This window comes from Pongo pygmaeus, chromosome 8 (assembly GCF_028885625.2).
Source record: "Pongo pygmaeus isolate AG05252 chromosome 8, NHGRI_mPonPyg2-v2.0_pri, whole genome shotgun sequence".
Lineage (NCBI taxonomy): Eukaryota > Metazoa > Chordata > Mammalia > Primates > Hominidae > Pongo > Pongo pygmaeus.
This window is the reverse complement of record NC_072381.2, coordinates 121,205,570-121,232,800: the sequence shown is the minus strand read 5'-3', so window position 1 is coordinate 121,232,800 and position 27,231 is coordinate 121,205,570. Positions and strand designations below refer to the sequence as shown.

At 37.3% G+C, this 27,231-nt stretch overlaps 1 protein-coding gene across 3 annotated transcripts in view; it reads right to left on the bottom strand.

Annotated features, from left to right (window-relative positions):
* Window positions 1-27,231, bottom strand: part of ATRNL1 (attractin like 1) — an 839,395-nt gene that overhangs the window by 92,602 nt on the left and 719,562 nt on the right. For all 3 annotated transcript variants that reach the window (XM_054503866.2, XM_063670302.1, XM_063670303.1), the window contains one exon: window positions 8,400-8,514. In XM_054503866.2, coding sequence (XP_054359841.1) covers window positions 8,400-8,514 — 115 coding nt within the window. The remainder of the gene's footprint in view (window positions 1-8,399; window positions 8,515-27,231) is intronic.

Genomic DNA, 27,231 nt, shown 5'->3' with positions numbered 1-27,231 from the left:
CTGCAACCTCTGCCTCCTGGGTTCAAGCGTTTCTCCTGCCTCAGCCTCCCCAGTAGCTGGGATTACGGGCATCTGCCACCACGCCTTGCTAATTTTTGTATTTTCAGTAGAGACGGGATTTCACTATGTTGGCCAGGCTAGTCCTGAATTCTGACCTCAAGTGATCCACCTGCCTCGGCCTCCCAAAGTGCTGGGATTACAGGCGTGAGCTACCGTGCCCGGTCTTCCAAACAGTATGTTTTAATGACTACACCAATAATTGCTGATTTTTATTTGCCAGTCATCTTTTGTGAGGTTATCTGTCCCGAGTATAACTAATATGTGGACATTTCCATAAGATTCGAAGTCATTTACTTTTCTGGTCATAAAGGGTAGAATTCAGTTGGGCTCTTTCAAACTTAAAATAGTTAAAAAAAAATTACTATCCAAGGAATAAATCAGTGTTCAAATAATGAAAACAGAAGATCTCTATGATAGGTTTCAGACATGCCATATTGGAAATATAAATTGCTTTACTGTTTTGTGTCATCTTTCACTAATATTCTCATGTTCATTGAACCTTAAAGCTAAACAAGTTAGTTCTCATAGATGTATTCCATTGAAAGTACAGTTTTGGGCTTGATTTCAGTCCCTGAAATATGTAGCTTGATCCATCCTACATGAATTATAAAAACACAAAATCCAGTCTATCGAGGTTATGGGCTTGAAGTGAAATTTTACATCGTAAAGTATACATTTGTGGAGTATACATCTTTTGTATATCTTTTTTGGTGAAGAGTCTCCAAAATTTAAAGATAATTTTATTCATCAATTAAATATTTATCAAGCAACTATTAAGTACCAGAAACTTGTTAGCAGCTAGGGATTCAAAGATAAAATAAGATATAGCCACTGCCTTCAGAGAGCTTACTACTGGGGAAAAAAGAAAAGAACATAGCAACTCTGATACATGTTAGAAGGCATGGATATATGTTAGAAGGCGTGGGATTTCAAGACAGTGAGGTCACATTTGTATGGAGGGGACTGAAAAGGTCTCAAGGAAGAGGAAATAGCATTTGAACCAGGCTTTGAAAATAAGCAGCCTAACAGAGGGGATTTCAGGTACAAGAAACAGCAATATGACAGACCACACCTACACTCAGAGAATCATAAGAAAAATACATATGGAATGATAGGCCTAGCAGCAATCACAAAGATATTTTATCTAGTCATTTTTCTCATGTTATACATGAAGAAACTAAAGGTCTGAGAGTTTAAAATAATTGTCCAAGGACCCCCATGTAGCCAGTGGTGCTGTGCAGGTAGGCTTAGGACTCTGAGGGTGCTAAACCTGGAAGAGAAGTTGAGGAGAAGTCAGAGAGGACCTTTCATTCCAGAGTAAACGTCTGGACCTATTTCAACAGGCAATGAAAAGTCTGCAAAGGTATGAGGAAGTGATATGATTAGAGCTGTGCCTTCCTTTGGGAGAAACCCAGGTGAGAAGCAACCACTCCCAGAACAAAGCATGGAGGGAATGAGAATGGAAAAAATAAGATGTCTTCTCTGTCCGCTCCAGGGATAAAATCTATAGAGCTTCACGATTACTGAGATGTAAAAGGGCAGAAAGACAGAGAAGACAGGCTAATTTGAAGGTTTCAAACTTGAGCCATTCCGAAACAGACCTTACAAAAACAGACAAGTCAGGGGAGAAGAGCTGGTCTGGGGAATGGTGGGAAGTGACAGAGGAAAGGGGGAAGGAAGGCTCACTTTACATCTGAACGGGGGGAAATCCAGGTTGAGATGCTGCTGCTCAGCAGGTGAGAGGTGTTGGCTGAACACCACAGGACTGGCAGTTAGCTGCAGAGAAGTTTTCCTTAAGTGAGTGGAGAGGTAAAAGAAGCTGGCTAAGGATCAGACCTGGGGGAATGCCTGTATGCAAGGGGCAGACGAAGCTGAAGATGCACAGAAAGGAGGTGCTCTACAGCCACTGCCACTAAGTGAATTCTAAGTAGGTACCTGTGATGACTCAAGACACAAAACAACAGAGGAGGGGAAAGTTTCTAGAAGGTGGGGAGGTGAAGTGGGGAATAATCGACAGTCAAACACTACAGAGATGCGAGAATTGAGGAAAGGGCATTTTAATGACTATGTTTATCACTCGATTACTGCTGTAGACAAATATTAAACTTAGTAATTGTATATCTGTTTTATTTCATCTCTCTATTCTTTGTTCATAGCACTTTAACACAACTTGTAAGTATGAGTTTATTTGCATGATTATTTGTTGAATGTTTATCTCTGCATAGGCTGTAACCTCTATGAGGGCAGGAACTCTGTTTGGTTCACTATAGTATATCCAGTGCTGTCATATAATAGATACTTTTACACATTTCTTGAATGAGTAAGGGTAACAAGTGGGGATTCACAATAACTGTATTTTGGATACAAGGTAAAATATTTCCTTCTGTTGATGTTAAAGTCTTTTAATATCAGATATTTTTTGACATGGAGTCATATTTATTAACAAGAATCTCAGATATTTGTTCTTATCTCTGTTGTTTCCTGGGCTCTCTGCCTAATTTTCTAGTTTATTTTACCATGAATGCCACTTTTCCTTTCTTCTTTGTGAAGACACATACGTTGGCTATAAACAATATTTGTATTTGAGGTTAAAGGGTAACTAACATGCCAGATTTTTATAGTGAAGTTTTGATATAATTCAGTAGTTCTATTTCTTATTCTAGCCACCTCTAACAAAGAAAGTGCTAAGACTATATCAACAGATGTGTTTCTACAAGTGTGAAGATATGGTGGCAGAATTATAAAAGAAAATCAAAGTGTGAAGGAATAGAAATTTCAGAGGCTGCTAGAAACTGGAAATTTGCTTTAAAAAACTGTCTTCAGAGGAGAAAGTACTACACTGTGAGCCAGCAGACCCGGAGTCCATTTCCAATCCATCTCTGAGATTATGGGAAATGTACCTCTCACTGGTAGTATTAGATTCCTTTTACTCACTTCTAAAATAAGGGCACTATAAACCATCTACATCTTTCAAACATGCTAGGAAGATTTCATTAACACAATTTTAAGATGTTTTTTAAATGTAAGGAGCAATGCTAATTATTTTTAGTCACTAATAATCAATACATATGAAAATAAAGTTTCCCAATGGCTCTGAGCAGCTGAAAAGATAAATCAAGGTACCACTCAGAAGCAAGTTATTTGCTCTCCCCACCCCAAACTGGCATGACTTAGCATAATTTGTAGTATTAAACTGTGCGATGGGGTTAGAGTGAAACGCATCCTAGGAATCTAACCCGAGCCCATCATTTTTTACATGGGAAAATGGAAGACCCAGAGACTAAAAGACTTGCCCATGGTCGCATTGCTAGTTAGTGGCAGAGCTAGGTCTAGATCTTAGGGCTTGTGATTCCAAGTCCAGAACGCAGACATACAAGTTTAATTTCTTTTCCTATGAGTTCCCGGGCTTCTTCCTATTACACCGACTCATAGTTTCATGAGCAGATGCGCCATGGCATGCACAGATTTGCATTTTACCAAATTTCTGAGGTCACCGGCAAAGATAAAATTGTTCTTACTACCATAAGCCCACTGCTTAGCAGAGACCCTCTAGGTCCTTCCTCCTTGACTCTGGATTTAAAGCATTTTCAGGAATAAGGGCTATGCCCCAGTATCTTTATCCACAGGAGCACAGTGATGAGGGAGAGTCACGCAGGCTGAGGAGCCAGTGGCCCTGGATTTGAATTCTGGATCACTCACTCGCTAGCTGTATTTACCCTGGGAAAGTCATTTAATCTCTCTGGAGTTTTGGTTTTCTGAACAGTAAAAGTGGGATAATCATCTCCACAGAATCATTAAGAGGGTTACACCAATGAATACATAAAGCGCTTAATATAATGCCTGGTCCTCTTTCCCTTTCCTCTTTTCATTAAATTAAAGCAAAGTTCTCTTCTTGTTATCATTATAAATAAGAAAGACATCCATGACACTGTGGGTGAAGTATCATTTTAAACATTATGTAATATTTCTAGATTATTCAAAATAATGTAATCATTCTGCCCAAACTTCTAAGGCTAACGCAGAAAACTTCAAAATTTCAAAACCTTAGACTTTCTAGTAGTATTCTTTCGGTAATGGTATAGTCAATCATATATGAGGCAGGATCATGACAAAATTCTGCTTCCAGTTGTAGCACAAAGCTTCTTTTCAGCAGTGGATATTTGGGCCATTGGGATTTTTGATCCAGTGAGAAAAGTTAATCTGCTTCTCATTAGGAAGAATCCATAAACTATGAAATCCATAATCTTCCATCACAAAGTGACAGCAATCATTATCATTTTCAATTTATGCATCTGAAGAGCTCTATTTACTCTGTCCACATTTCATCTTAATGTGCCTCTAAAACGCTTGGGGACCATGCTGTCCGGGGTGACTGGAGACAAGCTTGGTTGTTTAGTGTCATGCAGGAGAGTTACTTAATGTGTCCTGTTTTCATGGAGATGTCAATCTTTCAACCACTTTGAGGTCAGAAGACAAAGTGGCTGCACAGTGAACATATGCATAAACAACAGCATAAATCCCACCTTAACCGAAGAGTCTGGTATGGATGGCAGTGTCTGCTCACAGAAAATACAGAAATGAAGCAGCAGGTTTACTGGGCGGGGGAGCAGGAAACCTAATTAGCCCAGCTCTAGGAATGCCAAAAAGCCTACTTAATATCTTTTGCCTTACTATTCTAAGCCCCCTAAAGGGAAAATTTCTCCCAAGCACCTAAATTTATATTAAAAAGAGATTAGTGCATGGGTAATCTAAGGGATGAGTCGGCACAGTTTTTCTTTTGACCTCTGGTTAAGACAAGATCCATAAGGAAGGGAGTTCACACATTTCAGAAAGAAACTCAAATGGCCATGTCTAAGCATTACTTGCCACATATTGCTGAAGCAGTTGCCGGTGGAAAGAAAATCAAGTCCAAAGATAATGCTATTTTTTAAATTAAAAAAAAATCACTAGCTGTTCCTGAAAAGAGATGGCCAAACTAGCTCGTGTGCATTTCTGTCACTCATTTTCAGGGTTGAAATTCACTGTGTGAGAGAAATCCACCATGCTCATAGGATGCTTCTGCCTTTGCAGATCCTCAAGCTCATCCTTCTTAAATGCTCCTATTCATGCCAACGGAGAGTACACATGACACTGACATTTAGTAAGCTACGTTTTAAACAAGGAGCCTGACAAAAAAAAAATTTAGTAAGCTACACTTCAAACAAGGAGCCTGACAAAAAAAATTGAGATTATGCGAAGTACTATAAGACTTTTAATCTATAAGAAGACTCTTAATAATGAATGCTAATTTAATAACTGAACAGATACACTAACATTTGGAGAAATAAATAACCCAATAGCCAAGAGAAGACCCCTGGCACCCTGTCCTTCACGCAGTGGGGGTGGGGTCAGGAGTCTGCCAACGAAGCTCCACCTCTACCTCCTCCTCAACTCCCCCAACCTGTCACCCTGCACAAATAGTGGAGGAGGCTCAAGAGAACATAGGGCTTCTAGGAGAGGAATCTGGGAAAGGGTAAATGAATTTGAACTCTGTTGCTCATTTTACTGAAATTAACTGAAGCTAACAGATTCAAGTGGTTGCTAAAGGTCACATTTCCCAAGTCTCCTATCATTGTCATCAATGATATTATCAAAATAATCATCAATCATTATTATCAAAATAATTTATTAACTGATTTCTATGTGTAGGGCACTGGGATAAGCACAGGCATATATAAGGACTCTCTGTGAAGACACAGAATAAACCAAACTTCAGCAATGAGATAACCAGTGTCAGCATTTGGTTCCCAAGAACCAATATGGTTCCCAAATAATCATTGGAATATATTTCCTCTCAAATATGTGAAGTTTTAATTGGCTGTGCATACACTAAATATTTGGACGAGCACTGAAAAAAATAGTCATTTAGTTCATATATTGGTGTCAGTATTTGCCTTGTTCAGGGAAAACCTAGATGATGATATTGGAAAAATTTTTCTCTACAGATACTGCCTTTTTTCTTGCAGTGAAATCAAGACATTTTGTTTTATTGTTTCCCAACATTTCATTATTAAATATTTAAACATATATCAGAGTTAAAAGAATTTTATAATGAATACCAGTATTCTTATCACCTAGATCCTACCATTAACATTTTACTTTACTTGCTTTATGACATATCAGTCCATCTACCCATCTTACCCATCTTCCGAACTGATGTAGATAACAGATAATGCTGCAATTTAAAGAGTAGAACCACTGTCTCACTCCTCTAAGAGCTTGAAAAATCTACTAGATTGTTTTTAGAAAACAAAGAACAAGCTCATTCTGAATTATGTACACCGATGCTCATCACAGTTTAATCCTCAGGCACTGTAAAAAGTATGGTAAGCTATTTCAATCTTTTGTCTAGCTCTATCAACCCTGTAGACATTTTCAGTATTCATCCAAATGCTTGCTTTTGTAAAGACATGGGCTGTTGATTTTAGAGAGACTCTCTGCTACAAATCATCAGGAACAATTACCTGGAATGCTAGCAGTAAGTATTTTTTATTCTTTTGCTCTATACTCTAGTATCCCCTCTCCCCAATTATTCCTTGAGTGTAGATATACAGTGCTTTCTACGTCTCACTCCCCTCATTTATAATGTTAGTTTTATAATACCTATCTCACAACCCTGTCATGAGGATCACATGTGAAAAACAGAAGAACATTTTAGAAAAAGTACTATGCATATCTAAGATAACATTACCATTAGTAATCATAATGCAGTTGTTAGAAAACACAGCTGAGGTAATGGTTCACACCACTACTTGTCTCTTTCATATCAGTCAAAAAGGACTTCAAAGGTTAAAGGGACAGAGAATTGGCAGTTGCCTTCAGTCTGCCCATCTCGTGAAGGATCGAGAAAAACCTTGGTGTATATCACACAGACTTGTTTTCATTAGTGAAGTGTTTGTTTTGGAAATCATCCCAGTTTTAAAACAATACTTCCATTAGCTGTGCAAGTACCTATAATTATCCATCTTATCTGACCAGTGCCAAACTATTTTACTTATTGCATCCCATTTACCTTCGAGGTGCTGAAAGGAAAAGAACAAGACATTCACTCAATGTATGAAAAGGTGCAGAAAATGTTTATTTCTTTGAATAAACATCCATAAATGAACTTTGGATAGAAATTCCTGCAATAAGATATCATCAGGTACCATGAATGATGAATCTGAAGGTGATGGAAACTCTCTGCTCCCATATATGGGAAAAATTCTGTTACATGAATACCTAACGTTTACATGGCATAAAGTAGTATGTTTTCCATTTTTTGTGTCTGGTTGGACACAAGTCAAGAAAGTGAGGAGCAAATTCAAAGCCAAGTAGGGAAGTAAGAAAAGATAAAATAAGCAAGGAGGCCAGTTCATCATCAATTACTGTTATTGAGAACTTGCCAGATTGCTGGCATTTTATTTTATGCTTAAGGGGAATTGAATAGAAAAACAGATTTGAAATCACCCTTGCCCTCAAAAAGCACTCATTCCAGTAGTGATTGGACAGATAAAATAATCAGGAGACAGAAAAATTCAAAATTATAAAGATGGAATAGTATATGCAAAAAGAGAGAAAAAAGTGTGGTCTGTAATTTAAGTATGATTTATATTCAACATTGAGCATGCTTAGAATGTGGACACCACCACTGCAATGAGCAGACTCTAAGAGGACAGGTATAATTATCCTCAAATCAAAAACATGCTTTTCCTACAGGAAAAGGAGAATCAGAACAAAGGTTGGCTGTGCCCACCTAAGACAGAAGGTTTCCCTGGTCCATGAACTCCAGCTGGTGCTGAAAGCAAGGGCATATCTTAAACCTACTGAGATGGTTGCATGAGCTATCATCCTCTGATGCCACTCAACGTTCCAAACATACATGTTCCCTAGTTTGGTTCCACGTTCACAAAGCAAATTTCTAATCATATTTATAATTTGGTTTCCAACATGCCACACATACTGGAAGAAAGGAAGCTGGCTGGAAGGGTCTAGAACATGGTGGCCCTGCTAATGAGATTTCTCATTGTAATTCCAGCAATTAATGGGGGTGTATGTGTGAACATACATACATGTGTATATAATACGCCAATAAACACATATTTAACATGTGTTTTTCGGAGAAACACCGGGAAATCTACCTTTATAACAATGCAGATATCTAGATAGTTGGGTAAAAGTTTGTATTCTCATAAAATTTTACCATGCTCTAAATTAGAACCTTGCAAAGGTCCTTACTGTGCTATTTAGTGGTATTGTTTATTTCTTCTGTTCAGTCTACAAGTTTTGCTTAACTGCTGAAGGCTCCTCATTTATCATACCTGACTGCCCAGGGGGAGGGGCACCTGATGATCCTCGTGGTAGACAAAGAAACACAGTCAGAACAGCAGCTCTGTTCCCAGCACATGGTTCAATGGCGATTGGCTTGGGTGCCCCCTGAAAAAGAAAACCCACTTTGAGTTTGCATAATTGACATAGCATTGCTATTTTAATTTTCACCTTATCTATCCTTTAGGTATCTGTGGTGTACATTCCTAGTTGTTCAGGACACACCATGTGTTATTTTAACACTAGCTCCTTGCACACTATAGATGTGCACTTGGCCTACACTTGAATAAATCAACAAATTTCACTATATTTGATGAGCAACTTGTGAGCCACAAAGCTATGCAACTTTTGTTCCTTTTTCCCAATTGTTTCCTCTCACCAATGATGTACAACATAGCGTAGTTTATCTAATTAAGTGATCACAATTCAAAATATTCTGCTGGCATATCTTAATTTTCTTATTTTTACTGTCTATAGAGTGTACAACATGATGTTTTGATATACATATACATATACATACACATATACATACACATGGTGAAATAATTACTACAGTCAACTGAAGTAACATATTCATCACCTGATAGTTACCTATTTTTTCGTGGAAAGAGCACCTAAAATACACTCTCTTAGCAAATTTTCAGTATACAATACAACAGTATTAACTACAGTCCTCCTGCTTACATTAGATCTATAGACTTATTCATCCTACATAAGTGCAAGTTTGTACCCTTTGACCCACATCTTCTCATATCCTCCCCCTCCTTGTCCCTGGTGAATATTGTTCTATTCTCTGTTTCTATGTCTTTGACTTTTTTTAAGAATCCACATGTAAAAGTGAGATCAGGTTGGCATATCTTTAATATTATTTTAGTGAAATACCTATTTACTAATCACCCACCAATGCACTTGTATAAATAACTTTAGAAATAACATAGAGTAAATAAATATATGATAATAATAATAGTAATAGCTAGTATTTTATTAAGTTGTTACTATGGGTTAGGTGTTCAAAGTGCATTACATATATTGACTTATTTAAACCCACAACAACTCTGTAACATGAGAACACTGAAGCAAGAGGTTAAAAAAGCTTGCTCGGATTCATATAGCTAGTTAGCAGTAGTTGGGCTAGCATTTAAGCTCAGGCAGGCTGCCTCCTGACTTCACATTCTTAATCACACAATGCAGGCTTATGACATGTGTGCATATGCAAACATGCAGCACCACACATGTACAAATAAACATATGCACAAGTACACACATGTGCACACAAATCCACATATGAAATTTGGAATTAAACACAGTGTGATCTTTGGAATAGTAAGGCTATCAGTTTAGCCTAGGAATGCTGGTTTTGGCCATCATTTAAAGAGCTATAGAAGAGACATGGTTGATATGTCAAAGCAACATTTCTGAGGAAAGGCAAAATTAAATAGAAGAATAAGTACCACGGCTTTAATTATTAGAACAAATGATTTGTTCAGGTTTTTTTCACTGATGATATTTAAACTTTTCAGAAGAAATACAGACATATGCAGTCATTCACCTAGAATATTCTAGAATACTGCCGTTTCTAGAAAGTTTAATGAGGCATTAAAGATGAAATATGTCTGCTTTCATGTAAAACTTAGACTGAAATTTCTGGTGACAATGGTTTTATGTGGTTACAAAAGGATTTCTCCTTTATAGCAACATAAATCTCATGTTTTAAAATTATCCTCATATAGCTACATTTTGGGAGTATTCAATATAAAGGTGAAAGTGGCCATGGTGGCGGAAGCAAAGGGCATAAAAACGTTCCAGGAAAATGCTGTAAGCCACGTTGCAATACTTGTATCAAGTTACATGATCTATGGTTTTACACTTTAAAGCTTACATTTAATTTAACAGACTTATTTTTGAAAATGTTAAGTTAAAATCAGCATAAGTACATAGATACTCTCCAATGATGTAAATATTTAGAGAATAGGTTTGTCTTATTCCAAAGCTAAAAGAAAAATACTATGAAATGTTTCAAATCATATTTACAGGCTACTAAAAGTTATTTTAATTTAATAAATGCAAACAATATGTAAAGGTCAATTGATTAAAATATACTAACAGAACATAAAATAAACTCAAAGTTTAAATGATAGTGATATATTGGAAAAACCATACCTAAGAAACAATCAATCATTTCTACCAACAGGCAAGCTTTTTTTGTTTTTTTCTTTTTAAACTCTCAATGTATTAACTGATACTATTCAGCATATCCAGAGGCATGTTAAAAAAAAAAAACAACTCGACTGCAAAAATTAGAACAGTAGAATTATATGTTTATATAAAAAAGTTGAGAAACAATAGGCCTTGGTTTAGGAGACTGAGAAAAACAACAAATGATTCAGTAGTACATCAATTTGATCTTTTTGCCAGGCTATCTTTCTGCTGCTTTTAACACAAGCAGAAAATATTTTAAAACATCAAATACTGGTGTTTAAAAATCAACAGCATCAACAGAGAAAAAAATTAATAAAAACTAACTAACCTTCAGGTGGAATATGGCCTAATTAACACTTTAAACTTCAGAGACTTAGCAACAAATAAGGACAGTGGAGTAGAATATCTCAAACGTGGAAAGGAAATTATGCCTGCATAAAAGCTACTTCTATAAAATCTTCCTTTAAAAAGTTACTCTCTCATTCTTAGTTCTACTGCTATTGTATAGAAAACATTCAGAAATTTCTGTATATTGATAAGCTATATAAAAGAAGATTATAATTCTATTTAAAAAAATCAAATTGACTTACAACTTAGTCTATTTTAGGTAAAATAATTTTCATAAAAGGATATTAGCAAAAATATGAATTATTCATTCTGTTTAAAATATTAGTTACTAGCACAGCTCTTTGATACTTCTGGAAGAAATTCACATAATTTAAAATATTATTTCCAAAGAGTATGTGGCAAATATAACTTCCAATACAGAATTTTATATACAAAAATACCAAACAAATCACTTTATAGCACTTGAATTTTACAACAGAAAATAGCAAAACCCCACAAATGATAATGTTTTTGATACCCTGAGGTTTGTCAGTTGTTTCGTGATAACTACATAACCATGAATCAAAATTATTTCACAATGACATAACATGTTCACTGAGCTGTGCAATTTATCATGTATTTTCCATTGCTGCCTTTCAAAGAGATAAGGCCTGGGTTTGTTTGCCCACAGCACTCAGCAACTGTGATTTACTTCTAGGCATTTTCATATTCGTTGTACTGCAAGAAGCTGGTGTTAGGCTCTGCCAGAAAACATCACTGACCATTATGTAATTAGCAGTCCTTGTGTATTAAGCCCACAGCACTTTTAAAAAGACTGCTTTTGTTCACTCTAGTGTTTGTAAAACTGTTGTACTCTTATTTTCAAGTTGCTGTTTTAGGGGCAAAAATTCTATATTAAATACTTTCCATTTTTCAGCTATTACAAACAGAAAAAAATGTTACCAGAGAAGCTTCTAGAATCATGAAGATTTTCAAGATTATAGTTCTTAAAACTCCTAATAATTTGTTCTGAAAATGAGGCGTTCATTTGAGCTCCGGATCAATCCTGGGAAACTGCTGCTACATGAATCACTGCACGTTTGGAAAACATCAATGAGTAAAGCTGGCTACTTGTTTCTTCTTCCACTGGCCCTCTCCAATGGCAAGTGAGGGATTCACTTCTGTAAATCACACTGAGACCCATCACTAGAAACCATATTCCAGCAGCTGAGGGCTTAACAGAATTATCTGATGTCCTTGGACTAGTCATTACAATTTAAGTGGGGTTTAGCAGAACATTCAAGGACTCAAGATTAAAAGATGTTACATCCTTTCTCAAAAACTTTTTCAGTAGTTCCAAAGTAGAACTTGTAAACTAAATCGCTTCAAGGCACAGGTGGGTAACATAGTAATAATAGCTAACATTTATTAAGCACTTACTATATGCCTGATGTCAATACCTACTCGATGAGACATTGACTGTTTCCATTTTACAGATGATGAAACTGAAGGTCTAAGAGTTCAAGTGACATAAATAAAGTTGTAGACCTAATAAGTAGCACAACCAGGAATTTGGACCAAAGCAGTCTATTTTCTGAGCTCGTATGCTTAACTTTATGCTATATTGCCTGTAATAGGTAGGAAGACTGACTTATCCTCTAGAGTAAGACAATAAAAACTAGTGGGTACTAACTAGAAAGTTCTTTAAAGACATTAACTCTTAAAACGTGTGCTGACCAACAGAATATGTCTTGGGTCAAAAGAGGCTTGAGTCCAAAATGACATTCCCTACGTACTCATCTAATCACATCCTTTATTCTGCACAAGCTCTATTTTTTAGTCAAATTAAGTGCTATTAATAACTGTTCAACAACTGTTCCCAGAGTTTTCAGAATCATCTGTGCCTTCTTCACTCTTAATCTTCCTACTGTCTAAGGCATCCTTCCCACAGGTCTCCAACGTTCCTGATCTTATGCGTCCCTCAAAGCCAACTCAAATGTCACCTCATCTATAAAGCCTTCTCTGATCTGAGATATTTAGTTTCTCCCTCTTTAGTTCTTTAACTTTACCTTTTGTGACCCTCTTTATTTTCTACTTTGAATAACAGCTGGGTAAATGTCTATTTCCCATTGGATCAAACTCCTTGAGAACAGGTCCGGTTTCTTATTCATCCCTGTATCCCCTATGCTCACTTCCTCTCTTTGAAATGTCCAAGCATGGTGCTTGTGCCGCCTTTTTGGGACCTATGTCTCCCAATGTTTTATTATACTTATTGATGTCCATGTTGTATAGCCCTGCTTCTGCAAGGCAGATATTATGTTAGATTCTTGTCTTACCTATAGCAACTACTAGAGTGCATTGCACATGGTAAGTGAAAGAGTTAATGAATGAATAAATGAAGTTGTCACAGAGGTCACATGGTGAAATAAGTGATAAGGCATGACCAAGTTTCTCTCCAAATTGTGGATATTAAAGGGATAATAAAACACTAATAATAATAATAATATGTAACATTTACTGAGTACTTACTAGATGCCAAGTGCCATGCTAAGCTTTTTACATGCATTATTGTATGTAATCTAAACAGCAATTCTATTAGCAGGATACTGTTATTTTCCATTTCCTACAGATGAAGTAATTGAAATTCAGAGAGGTCAGACGGTATTCTCAGGGTAAGACAGCTAGTGAGGGGCAGATCCAGGATTGGAACTCTGATTCTAGAATCTAGGTTTTCGGCCACTATACAATATTACTAAAACATATAGCTTAAGAAGCTAAGGAGAATCTCATTCTCTCAGCCTGACTATTAATAGTAAAAATCAATTTAGAATACCAGTTGTAACAATTATATGCAAATACCTACCCCATTTCTGACTAGTGATCAGAACATATGAGTCCTCAGACCAGCTCTCCCACTATCTAGCTGTGTGATCCTGGGCTTGTTACTAAGTCAGTTTCCCCAACTGGAAAATGAACAGGCAGGTTGGATGATTTTTAAGGTCCCTTTCCTCTTTAACATTCTGTGACTACGATTTATGGACAACCTCCAGAATCTGTGACATACCAATATCTAATAGTTTGTCTAAGTATGGTGAAATTTAAAATTTCCAATCCTTAGTATTTTTTTCTTCCTGCTCAGTTACTTTAAATGGCACATCTAATTTTTAAAGAACATTTTTATACCATATGATGAATACATCACATAAGACTAAATGGCCACCATCGCATGCCAAAAAAGCAATTAGAAAATTGAATCAAGGAATTAAGGATTAATGTGGATATGTTATACCTGTCAGCAGTAATAAGTATTTTGACAAGAACAGAATAAATTCTGACAGTATGCACAAATACTAATCTGATATATGAGTGAAATATTAAAAATTCAAACAACTACACATTAATCATTCTAACATTTCCCTACTAAAATACTTTTAATGCTATTCTTATCAGAATTCATCTATAAATAAAAATCAGTCTTTTTCAACAGCTTGCATGACTTGGTATTTGCAGCTTAATAAGTGTTTATATTGATATGAAATTTAGTTTTTAGTCACATTAGTAAAATTGAATTAATTTACTGAGTATTGTATTAAGTGAGCCTGATGACTTGGCTCGCAGATAATCAAGTGTGCTGATTCCATAGGATCAGCAAATACTAAGATTCCATATTTCAAAAACAGATTCTCTGATTCCATTGTTTAGGCTTGGGGAAAAAAATGAAAGCAAAAATCATATTCTTTCCTTATTTACTTTTTGTTTGCATGAAATGATAAAGAAGAAAAAAACACATTAGCTGGGTTTACTCAGTAGAAAGGAGAAGAATTCATATTAATAAAAGAAATTAAGCTAGTGGACACTCAAAAACAGGGTTAAATTGCATTAGAAGCCAATTCAAAGAGAATAAAGTATTACATGTGGGAACAGGTAAAGGAATAAAACACAATCTTCACGGAATCAGGATGCTGCACTTGAGGTTCTGAAGGTATTCCAACCGTAAACTTCATTTTCATATCCTACCAAATATCTCTCCTTGCTGAAATGCCTCCATGTTCAATCTGTGTTCAAAATTTCTAACTAAACACACACATGTACACAAACACACACATTCATACATACCCATATTTAAGGATTATCTTTATAGTATACTATCTAGATTAACTGAGTTTTTTAGTTATTTTAATTGTGTGGCACTGACTTTGGGAGTAAAGAGGCTGGATTGTGACAGCTTTAGTTTTATCACCTACTTTTCCCTAGGTGTTTAGGTCCCAGAAAGTAAAATGAGACAACACTACCTCTTCTTGAGCTATTATATAATCATGCTTTGCCCTGAGTTGGTTAATAACATGAATGTTAATAGGAGGTGACTCTGAATAGATTATCCTTAAAAGTTGATTCTTGTTAGCATTTTTCAAAACTTTAAAATAGATTTCTATTAAATAATTATCTTAATTAGGTTTGTAACAACCTGTACTTTTCTCCACAGCTCAGTGCAAAAAGCAACCTAACCACTATACTTGATGTATGAGTTTCAAAATTAAGAACATCCTTTCTGGCCTTGAAAGGTACTGTTAAGTGTGAGAGACAACTGTGCCTGCCAAATCAGTCACTTCCCATCTTGCTCATGCCCAGACTTAGGCTTTTTTTCAGGCCCCTCCATTCACGTAGACTTCTTGCCAACATCTACCATTCCTGCCATATTGGCTTAAATCTCTCTACCTGCAAGAAGCCATGCCAGGTCATGCTAGGCCACTCCAGGACCTCTTTGCTCTACTCTCTTTCAACACTTCTGAGTAAATAATTTTTCCTTTTTAACCATTGAAAGGAAGTGTAACGTGGTGGTTATGAGAACAACTTTTAGCACCCAACTACCTGGGTTCAAGGCCATGCTCTCATCCAAGCATGAGTTTGGTTAAAGCACTTAACCTCCCTGTGCCTCAAGTTCTTCATCTGTAAAATAGAGCTAAAAATACCTTACTCACACTGTTATTATAATGATTAAAGGAGTAATATACATACATGAAGTATAGCACACAGTAAGTACTCAGTAAGTCAGTGATTATTATTACACCATTCTGTCCAGTTTTCACTTTGCTTTGGAATTGCTCTTTGTTCCGTATGAAGAATATGCTCAACTCAAAAGAAAGATATCTGAGAACACAGACCATATTTTAAAAATCTCTGTTAATGGCTTGAAATGAATTTATTAAGAAATTCAGCCTTGAGGAGAGATTTTTATTGATGGTTTTCAGGGTAGGAAAAATCTAATCCCAATGCCAAACTTCCCACACTTACCACATCAACACTGCCCCTGAAAGCCTGCCTGTTCTTCCCATTTTTGTTCCCTGCTTTTATCAAGGAATCTGACCTGACTGTAAGCATTATATGCTGCAGAGAATAGACTTTCCCTGGCACCTAAGACTGAGGCGTTTAGGAAATATTTTATGAATAAATGGATATTTGTTTTCCCTTTTCCAAATTGTACACAAGGTAAATCTCAAAGTTATAAACAAAATCTCAGTCTAGAATAGATAGATGTAAACCAGCTGGAAAGTTAGGAAAATCAAGATCTTGGTATTACTTCCCAGGCTAGTCCATTCTAAAACACATTATGTTATTCATTAATGTAGAAGGCCACCATAAGAATATAGCTGATAGATCAATTCTTTTTAAAAGGTAAATGTGCTAATTATTGGTGGTAGAGTGCTACATAGGCACAGTACCCACTCTGGTGAAGCATCCTTTTAAGCTAAATGCAACTCTGACTAATTTAGAGCTGAATGCACTGGAAGAGTTATGCACAGAGTCCTGAGGGTAGCAACGGAGAGAGGCAGGCAGGAGAGGGTATGTGAAGTTCTGGAGAAGGACTTTACCTTGCAGAAGATGACTAGGAGTTCACCAAGAGAATGATGAATTTCTGGCAGAAGTAAGGAGGATTTCTGGCAGAAGTAAGGGCATGCACACAGAGGTGCAAAGATATATGGGTTGTACTGGAAATTGATAGAAGTTCATTGGGGATACAGCCTAGGAAATATTCTGTAAAGAGGGATGAGAAGAGGCAAGAGAGGAAGACTGAGGTCCTCCAAAATATCCAGATCCCCCGTTAGCCCTTCCCCATCCTTCCTGGCCATGACTGGGATTCTCACTACCTGCTTAAAATGCTGTGCTGAGATGCTCAGATGGAACTGGACACGTGCAGCACACAGTGGGTCATGGGCAGCCTTCACCAAGATGTGGTGCGCATCATTCCTCGCGAACACGAGCAAACCTCTCCCTATTAGAAACTTGCGGTGTCCCTTTATTAAACTATTAGTCAAATCTGTTATACTGAGGGAACATTAAATTAAAACATTTATTCCTGAAACTTCAATCATAAAAGTAAATCAAGAAGCACTGTGAAAACTAACTGTCAGCAGAAAGAATAAAAGTGCAGATTTGGCAATATTCTTAATGAGGAATCAGATGTTAATAGATCCACATAATAAATGACTTTCTTCTGTAATTATTATACCAGTTGCAACCTGTTATAAGTACAAAAGCATGGACATAATTATGAATGAAAGAGTTCAATATGACTTGGTACAAAAGCATGTATGAAACTACCTGGATTTCTTAGAGAATAAGTCATTCTGGATTACAGAATTTTCCCAGAAAGCTGAACATTAACTCTACAAGAGCTTAAACTTTGCCGTTTTAGGGTATTAAAAAAAATACTGCGAAATTGCTTAAAACAAATATCCTTTTCTCTGCTTCTCAACAAGTCTATATTAAACATAATTTAATATTATCTTGATGTTCCATGATCAACATTATGAACATCAGCTTTCACAGAATGCTAAAGACATATAGAGTTGCAAATGTGTGAATGAATAAGTATGTTACAGCTATAGCCCTAGGGGTTTCTTTTCTCTCCTCTTCCCCAGTCCCAGAAACCACCAATGCCAGCTTGCTTGTTACTTGTTTCTTTACATAAATACAACCTAAAACTTATGCAGCTGCCAGTGGATAAAGTGACTGCTTTTCTGTAAACCCCATCAGTGAAAGAAATACTGAAATGACCTTCTCAAGAGGTTGTCTTATTTTCCACAACATCTTCTTCCCTGTTGCTGTCAGTGTGCTGTGACCTGTCAGTAACATTCAAAGCACTGCCTAATTTCTACATTACCAATCCCATGTACCACAGACATCCTCTTGACAGTCTGTAACCATCCTCCTATGTCCCTTGAAGTTTGTAGATGGAGTAGCCTTTGCAATTTCAAGAATTTTCACAATAGAGCTTGGAAATAATCTTATTATAAAGTCTAGAAATACTTCAGCAGACCCCAAATGACTTTACTGGACATGAAGTGGGTGTGGGTTCAAATATGGGATTTTAAATAAATTATTGAACTTTTGTGTGCCACAGCTTTTCCATACAGAAAATAGAGATTATAATGCCATTCTTCCAAGTCTACATTGAGGATTATAAAGAATAATATAAGAATAAGGCACTTAGCATAGTGACTGGCAAAAAGTAGTTGTTTAAATACAATTTTATATTAGGTAAAATCACTTGCAAATGCAATTTTTAAAAGTCAAAACCAATTGAATATCAGCAATTTTATATGGGTCAATGTTAATAGTTCCTTTTCCCTTCCTTCCACTTTGTTTTGGTGATTGATGGCAGGTAAATAAAGGGGCTTACACATCAAGATCTTTTCTTATCTTTCTCTCCTGGGTGAAGTCATTCTCTCTGGCGTGGTCCGAAAGTATGGCACCAGTAGTCTAGTGTCTGGTCTAGAACTGAGTTCCAAGTTCAAACATTAGTCTATTTTGGAGAAGATGATAATTGATCAATGCTAGTGTTAGAAAGCTCAGAGGCAAAAGCCATTACAAACGATATATTCTACGCAAACCTTTCTGCTTATACAGCAAATAGAAAAATATTTTATGGATGGATATGCTTAGAAATGCCTCCTAAGGGTGTTCTGGTGTGTGTGTGTGTGTGTGTGGCTTGGGAAGCCTCTTTGCTCACTAGCTGTCTCCTCATTATTTCCTAAATTTAAATTTCCTAATTTTATAATCAAGTCGGGTAAGAGGGAAAAATGAGAGAAAGGCTGGTAGTAGACAGAGGATGCTTTTTGCAGGTCTCTGGGGTCTTCCTGCAGGAATCAAATTTATGGAACTCACAAGACAGGGCTTGCTACCCCTGCGCATGACCTGAGATATGTGGAGTCCTTGTGTGGCCAAACTGAATATATTTGTGTAGCATTCCTTTAGGTCTTTTCCTCAAATTATCTAATATTTGATTGTGTGAACTCAACTACCACATCATGTTGCTTTAGATAATGAAGTATATGAGAGTGAATAAAATATCTCTTCAAATCTGTCTTTTCCCCAAAGCTCCTTTTTTCAGTATGACTAAAAATTAATGGTCAGAGTCTGGGTAATGATCCTTTCCCTGGTTTTACTTATGCTGGTTTACCAACTCCCTGTTGGTCCTACTAATTATCTAATTGATTAAGCCTTCAAGGAGCCTTCTGTCATTGGGTGGCGCCCACTGCACACATCTGGCTCACTGTGTTTTCTTTTAAAGCAGTTAATTAAAAGATCCACAGCACAAATACAGGTATCAACTGGGAAGCAGATCTTGGTTGTTTCCTCAGTTGTTCTCTGCAGAGGGTTGAATAACATCTCCTAAAAGTTCATGTTCATCCAGAACCTCAGAATGTGACCTCTTTTGGAAATAGGGCCTTTGCCAATGTAATTAGTTAAGATTAGGTGAGAGGTCATACTCCATTAGGGTAGGCCTGGCCTACTTTTGATACAAGGAGATGCCACATGGGAGAGTCACCAAAGAGTTCACCACGTGAAGACAGAGGCAGAGACTGCCGTGATGCATCTACAAGCCAAGGAGCACCAAGGTTTGCAGGCAACGCCAGAAGCGAGGGGAGGGGCATAGAAAAACACTCTCCCTCAGGGTCTCAGAGGAATCAACTCTGCCAACACCTTCATTCCAGACTTCTGGCCCCCAGACTGTTTTTTTAAGCCACCAAGTTTGTTGTAATTTAGCCCTCAGGAGCTAATACAGTCTCTCTAGCCACAAACCAACCTTCAACAGAATGGCCAAGGAGTATTGATTGCTTGCCATCTTTTGCTTTTGTTTTGGAAACGATCATAAGTATAATACGGTAACTGGCCAGTCTCAATACCTCAGAATATTTCCCCTATTTGGGGGCCATTCAAGTCACTTTCACTTGAGAAATTAGCTACATATCACATAGCATGGCAAATGCAGCCCACACAAAGGTCAATGGGGAGATTCACTTAGTTATGGGAATTTTGTTCATTGTATGATTGATGATGTTCTTAAAATTGAAAATAGTTGTAATTGCTCCTTAGAATGCAAATGTAGTATACGTTATACGTTGGATTCCCCAGGAAATAGATTCTGAGATTCTGAGACATGTGTGCAGGAGGTTCATTGGGAAGTAGCCACAGGAACAACATCGGTGTGGGGTGACAGAGCAGAGCGTGGCAGAGGGAGAAGTTCACCTGTGGTGTGGCAGCCTCTGCCTGAGTGGGTGGTCCTTTAGAGTTGTATCACATTGAGACAAGAGGCTAAGCCTTTGAACCTATCCATGGATGGAGGCTGTCCTCAGGGAGGGGGCATGACCATTGTGAGAGGCAGCTTCTGTCAGCAGAGGGTGATTTATGGAGAATGACTCGGCTCAGAGCTGTGAAAATGAGAGGCTCAGTCTCGAAGTGGGAAGGCAGGCAGCACATCCCAGTCCTACTATAATATTCACAGTTCTAAAGAGAAATTTCTTTATTAGCTAAGAGTGACTGGGCCAAGGCCCAATTTTATATGTTATGGTATAGATAAGGTTATTGGGCATTTATACTTTTGTTCCTCACCAGGCTTCTGAGGCCGCTATATTATTGCCCTTCCTAATTCTCCCACATTAGTGCTTGCTCTTCAGGACTGAAAGCTTCCTCTTCAATTTTCCTACCTTGGCTGACAATTCTGATGGTGATTTTTATCTTCAAAAAAGGGCAGAAATTATGATCTTGGTGCTAACTCCATGGCTAGGTCAATAGTCTAAAGAACTGAGTAAGCATTACTCAATATTTTATTCTTCACAGTTGGCATTCAAATGATTCAATGTATCTTACTTTTTGTTAAGTCATGAAGCTTTCAGAGGAAGAGGTCACCTTTCCTCTGAAATAAGGTCACTCTTATTTTGCATTCAGGGACAGTGGAAGATGAGTAATTAATGAATCTCACCAAGGTTCTGTAAGGTGTCAAAAGGGATGGCAGAGAAGATGCCAATAGCCTCTGTTTGCCTGCTAAGTCATATTCTCTCTTGGAAAACTGCAACTTTATATGTCTTTTCTCTAATAATAATAACAATAATAATAATGTCAACTATTATTAATTGAGCATGTACTATTTACTGAGCACTCCCTTGAGAAGTAGAGAGTGAACTAAAAAGCAGTTGATGGACACTGTGCTAAGTACTAATACATGTTCCAAGTATTAGCAAGATTAAAAGGTTTTTGAATCTAGAACTTGAATAAGTCACATTAGTTGTAAAAACTACTGCAACAAAGCAAACTAAACCCTTTAGGTGGAACATTTACATCAATACTTTTAAGATAAATATTGGTCCCTATCACACTAAGGCAAGAAAATACACAGCAGAGGAGAATTCATTATCTTGAAGATTAACACATGGTGGAAGGTACTAGGGGAAGGTGTGAGGTGACAACACTGTGGTTCTACATGTAGACATCCCATTGGAGAACAAACAAGGAAGATGCTTTGCTAATACAGATTCCAAATTTGACAACAGCTGCCTGTCTGTTGGCAATCTGATTCTATTCAAAACAAGTAGAAACTGATCATATTACCTAACCAGAGCAAAATGGTAAAGGGAACATTCCAATAAAATATAGGGGTTTGCCTAGTGACAGGCAAACTTTGAAAACAAAGTGGAAGAGTCTGAGAGGCAAGGGAGAAGTAGGCGATTGGGTCAGAAAAGAAGAGTTGTTGAGCCTTATGGACTCAGACATATATACTAAACTTAGGAAAGTGGGTTTCAAAAAGTTCAGAAAAAATTACAGCTATAATCCCACCACTAGAGAATCTAAAATAATATGGCTCAAAGGACAGGAAGCTTTAAAATATTGTATTGAAATCGCAAGTGAGAAAATAAAGAAGGAATACTGGATCTGCAGAAAGTAGTTTCTAATGGGATGCCAGTAGAATAAGAGTATACGACCTCAGACTCACAGGCCTACTGTGGGGAGCAAGTTCTTGGAGTGGACTAAAGGTGTGGGGAATGCAGGGATATGATAGACAACTGGCCCCTGAGATCATAGCAGTTGCCACCAAATTAACTGTAGAAAGAAAGACAGTCAGTCGCTGGCATTCCATTGAGGTATAGCAGTGAAGTGCTCTGGCAGCTGAGCATAGCACAGTCATGGAAAATCATTCCATAAGAAATGTTTGCTCCAAAGGATCTCCATCAGGGAATCATCCAGATTATGAACACATATGGTGAAGAGCAGGCCCTGTTGCTTATGTGGCAGACCTTTAAACTAAAGCTTTACAAGTTAATGTGCTTTATATTAGAATTCAAAAGAATTAGAACACAGGATTAAATTAACTAGGCAGTTTGTATTGGATAGAGGGTAAACATGTGGGCTCTGGTACATTATCACCTAGAATTAATTCTTAACTGCCACTTACTTGGGCATGTTTCTTAACTCTGTGATCAATCTCCTCATCTGTAAAATGGCAATAATTCTAATATGTACTTCACTGGATTGTTGTAAGGATAAACTAAATTGATACTTACAAAGCATTTAGAGTACTGCCTGGCATAGGGCAAGTGTTCAATAAATGTCAGCGATTATTATTTAATTTTATCATTTTAATGGTCTGTTTAACATAGCATACACTTTTACTATAATAACAACTTATTCTTATAACTTAGTCTATATCTTCTGATTTATGATAGAATAGCCCAGGAGCTTATATGTGGCCCTGGTGTGACACAGACTTTGAGAAAACTCTTGCAGGCAGGTTCTACATTCAGCACACTATGCCATGAAAAGTAAAATCAAGTTTGAATCTTGGCTCTACCACATACAGATCACGTGACTTTAGGTAACTAGACTACTCTTTCTAGGCCCAAATTTCTTCACCTATAAAAGAGAATGATAATAGTGCTAATTACTCATAGGGTTTTTGCAACGAGTAAACTCAATAACGTATTTAAAGCACCTGGTATATTGTATTGCATACAGTAGGCATTCAATGAACGGCAGCTATGTTATGATTTAGCTTGTTTATCTCCTTAAAAATATATCTAACTTTCCTGCTTATTACAAATGAACACCATACATTCTTAGTTTGCTATTTGAATTTCTTTTTTTTCTCCTCTTACATGTCCTGAAGGAATTTTTAAAAATCTCACTAAAAAGAAATACTGGGACATAAAAATACTTGTGATGGTCATTTTCCATTTAGAAGGGAATTATCTTGATACTTCATTGCATCTCTTCACCATAGATCTTTCTACAATGAAACTCTAATTCATGATCTTGTCAGAGCTGGAGCAGGGGATTCAGGTGTGAGTATCAGATAAAAGGTTGAGACAGAGATGCAGGATCAAGAAGGGGTGGCTTTGAAGCAAGCAAGCAAGGACAGCAAAAGTAAAGGGTTAGAGAATGGATAAATCAGTTGTGGGTTTAGAAGTGACATACATAATAATAATGGCCATTTTTGAATACCTAATGTTTCCTTTGCCTGTGCAAGGAAAGTGGAAGAGTCGAGACTTGGACTCAGACTTATCATCGTTCCAATGCCTAATTCTTCCTCACTTTCCATACTAGCATCTAGAAGTAATGAGATACCACAGGAGACAGACAGACTCATACGTTGTAGTTCAAGATCTGAGACTCAGAATCCAGAAAGTCTATGAGATTTGAAGGAATGAAGTGAGAGCAAAAACAATGTCAAATGATGAGCAAGTATAGAAGAAACACAACAGAAAGGGTTTTCTATCTTTCCCTTAGCATTATGCTCTGCTTCTTGGTAACAGAAGCCAATCTTCCCACTTAGGTTGGTGGAGGCTTTGCAGGTGAGAAAAGGTGAGTGGTAGCTCCTGACCAAGATGAGGCCCACAAGGCAGGAGTCAACAGCACGAGTGAATGGTGGGAAAATCCTGGATTCCTCCCTATTTTACCTTGGCTATTTGATAGCTTTCTGACCCAGACTACAGTTTTAATTTGAAAAGTTCCCCTTTCTACAGAAACTAAACAGGTTTCAAAGCAGAAATATAAATTAATTTTGCCAATTCTGGCAACCACTAACCCATAAATTTTCTATGACCTTAGCTTTTTCCCCCTTTATTTACCTCATAAAAGGGAAGTTAGGACATATTAATCTCTGTAAATAGCTCCATATTTTCTGAGATCACTTCAGAAGAAGACTATTTGAATAAGATGAAATTACTATTTGTCGGGGAATTTAATCATACTCTTTTTCTTGGTGTTGGTTTTCAAGTTTCTTAATGCCTTTAGTTAATAGCAGGTAGCTATAGCAATTTTAAAGTATCTCTTTCAGTTATAACACTCTCTGTTGACTTTTTTAAAGCACCTAACAATTGACAAAGCTTTTTAAAAATCTCACTTGAAAAAAAAAAAAGACTCACTTGACTCTTCCAGCTACTATATGAGGTGGTGAGAGCAGCCTTTACTACCCAAACTTTACAAATGACAAAACTAAGGTTCTGAGAGTTAAGAGACTCGCTTGAGGACACCAAGTAGCTATGTCATGTTAGCCGGTGCATGAAGTGAACATCTAAACACTGACTCCTGGGCTCTTGGTAATACAGGAAACACCTTTCCAATTGGTTTGCTTTCCACGCTCCGCCCCACCCTCACCCCGGCGTGCTCGTCACTGGGGGGATTTTCTCATGAGCTCAGTTGGGCTCTGGGCTGTATCATGCTCATCCATATGCACTCATCTATGAGATGCTCATTCCTCTTTATTAAGGAACTATGACAAATAAAATCTGTTTAAAAAAAAGTTCTAGATCTCCAGTTCTCTCTCCTCAAATAATTCTGTACACTCTTGCAAATATGAAAGATGTAAGATTGAGAGATTAAAGGGAAACACATACAAAGAAGGAGGCTGAGAGGTGCTAAGAGGGGAGAGGGGCGTGAACAGGCCTCCTCTGGCTTTCACATGCTCATTCTCTCCCGGGAGTAAAGAGTCAGTGATGCACTTAGGGAAAAGGGAAGCAAACCGGGAAATACCAACGAACCAACCAGCCCATCTGTGTTTCTGGAAGAACAAGGGCAGGTGGGAGTATTTATCTTAGGAAACTGCTTTTCTTGATTTTTTTTTTTTTCCAGAAAACGTGGAAAAATCTATGAAGAATGTGGGACAGGGAAGGGAGCAGAATACAAGAGAATGTATGTGGCTAAGGACTGGTGCTCACAGCCAAGGGATAAAAAGGCAAGGCCTGCTCTGTGTTGTAAAGCTGTAAAACTTTCCTTCTGCATACTTTCATATGAACTGGAGAAAAGTCATTCAGGCACTGAGGACTGATGGTCAGAAATTAGCTGATATCAGAGAGGCCAATAAGTTATCTTAGCACAACTGGCCAAAGGCACATAGTTTTCCATGGGAAATGACCACTGAGCTTTGGTTGAGGTTCCCCAAGAGGAAAAGCTCGATTGTGACAGCTTCTTCAATATGCCGCCAAGTGCTTGTGGTTCCATCTGAAACCAACAGTGCAAAAACACTCACACCTCTGCACCTTTTATTTGAAAAGCAAGACATTTTCAGATACTGCTATATTTTCTAACAGAGGGTCTACATCTGAACACGCTTGAATTTTAGGAACTGGTAAACACAAACCCAATGTGAACTATCATCACGACTCATCCCAGCCAAGCAGATGGTCAGGCTAAAACCCCTAAAGCTTATGGCTACAAAGTCTTGGTAACAAGACAGTCATTCAATAAATGTTTATTGAGCATGGCCTATGTGCAAGATACTGTAGCCATGCCAGATTTCTTATTACTCAGTGTGCTGCTCCATATAATGAGAAGGTTGATCTTGCTGAATTTCTAATGAAGAATTGCATCAAATCTTACCTCAAAGGTTGCCAATGATCCATTTATAAAGAGCAAACAAGAATTTATTCTGGTTGTAATTTTTTTCCTACATATTCTCAGGTTATTTAGCCAGATGAATTAGTTTCTGCTAAAAAAAAAAAAAAAAAACAAAAAAAAACCCAAACCAAAGCCCTTTGTTCATTTGTATATCCACAAACCAAATATTATTGAGATCCGCCAATGCACCAGGAACTGCATATATGCAGCTAGAACTGCAGACTTTAGGCAGTATTAGGGCAGGAGAATTTTGTAGTAACAAAGGACTCTCTTGTTGCAGGTTTGCTGATTAAGTAATAGTAGCTAACACTTACTGCACTTAATGTAGAATAGAGTCAGCCCCTACATTAAGTGCTTTGCACTGCACAGACCAAGATAAAGATGAGTTCCTATTATGCAATTAAAATTAGTCATGTAAAATCCCTAAAAAGTGGGGCTAAAAGGTGGCATTGCTGTGTTTGTAAATGCCTAAGGAACTCTTCTCCAGGCAGTCAGACAAGAGACAAAACCATTAAGAGTACATCTTCTAGGGCCATCTAGTGTTGATTTTTTTCTGCTTTAGCTCTTGGGGAGTCTCCAAAACCATAAAGGAAAAGAAAATCCCTTGATCCTGCAACTACTGAAGTGGAATTCCTTGGTGGCATAAGACAGAGAAGGTCTTGGAAAAGGGTATATCTTTTTTTGGCTTAAAAGTATATGCTAGCTCAGGAAGGGAAATGAGTTATAAATATCAAGGAGCACTGTGCTGCTCAGCTCGCATTGCAGATAAGGAATATTTTACTTTCTTTCTTTTTTTTTTTTTTTTGAAAAAGAAAATTTAAAAAGAAAGCCTACTGAAATCTCCTGAAGAGACTGCAAAGTGGAAATCGACATAAGCTTGATCATGTAATACAGAATTAACCTTCCTAAAAAGTTGTTTTTATCTACCTATGTGTCTTACCTGCTTAAAATCTCTTTACTCTCTTCCCTATATAAACTCCAACCCAGTCATGGCTGGTCTGCTCTACTGGTCTTCCTCCTGACACCTCTGATGCTCTCAACTCCTATCTGCCATAAATTTCCCTTTTCTTTTCCTAAAGTAGAAATAATCTGTAGAGATAAAGGATTATCTTCCTGTAGGTCTGGTCA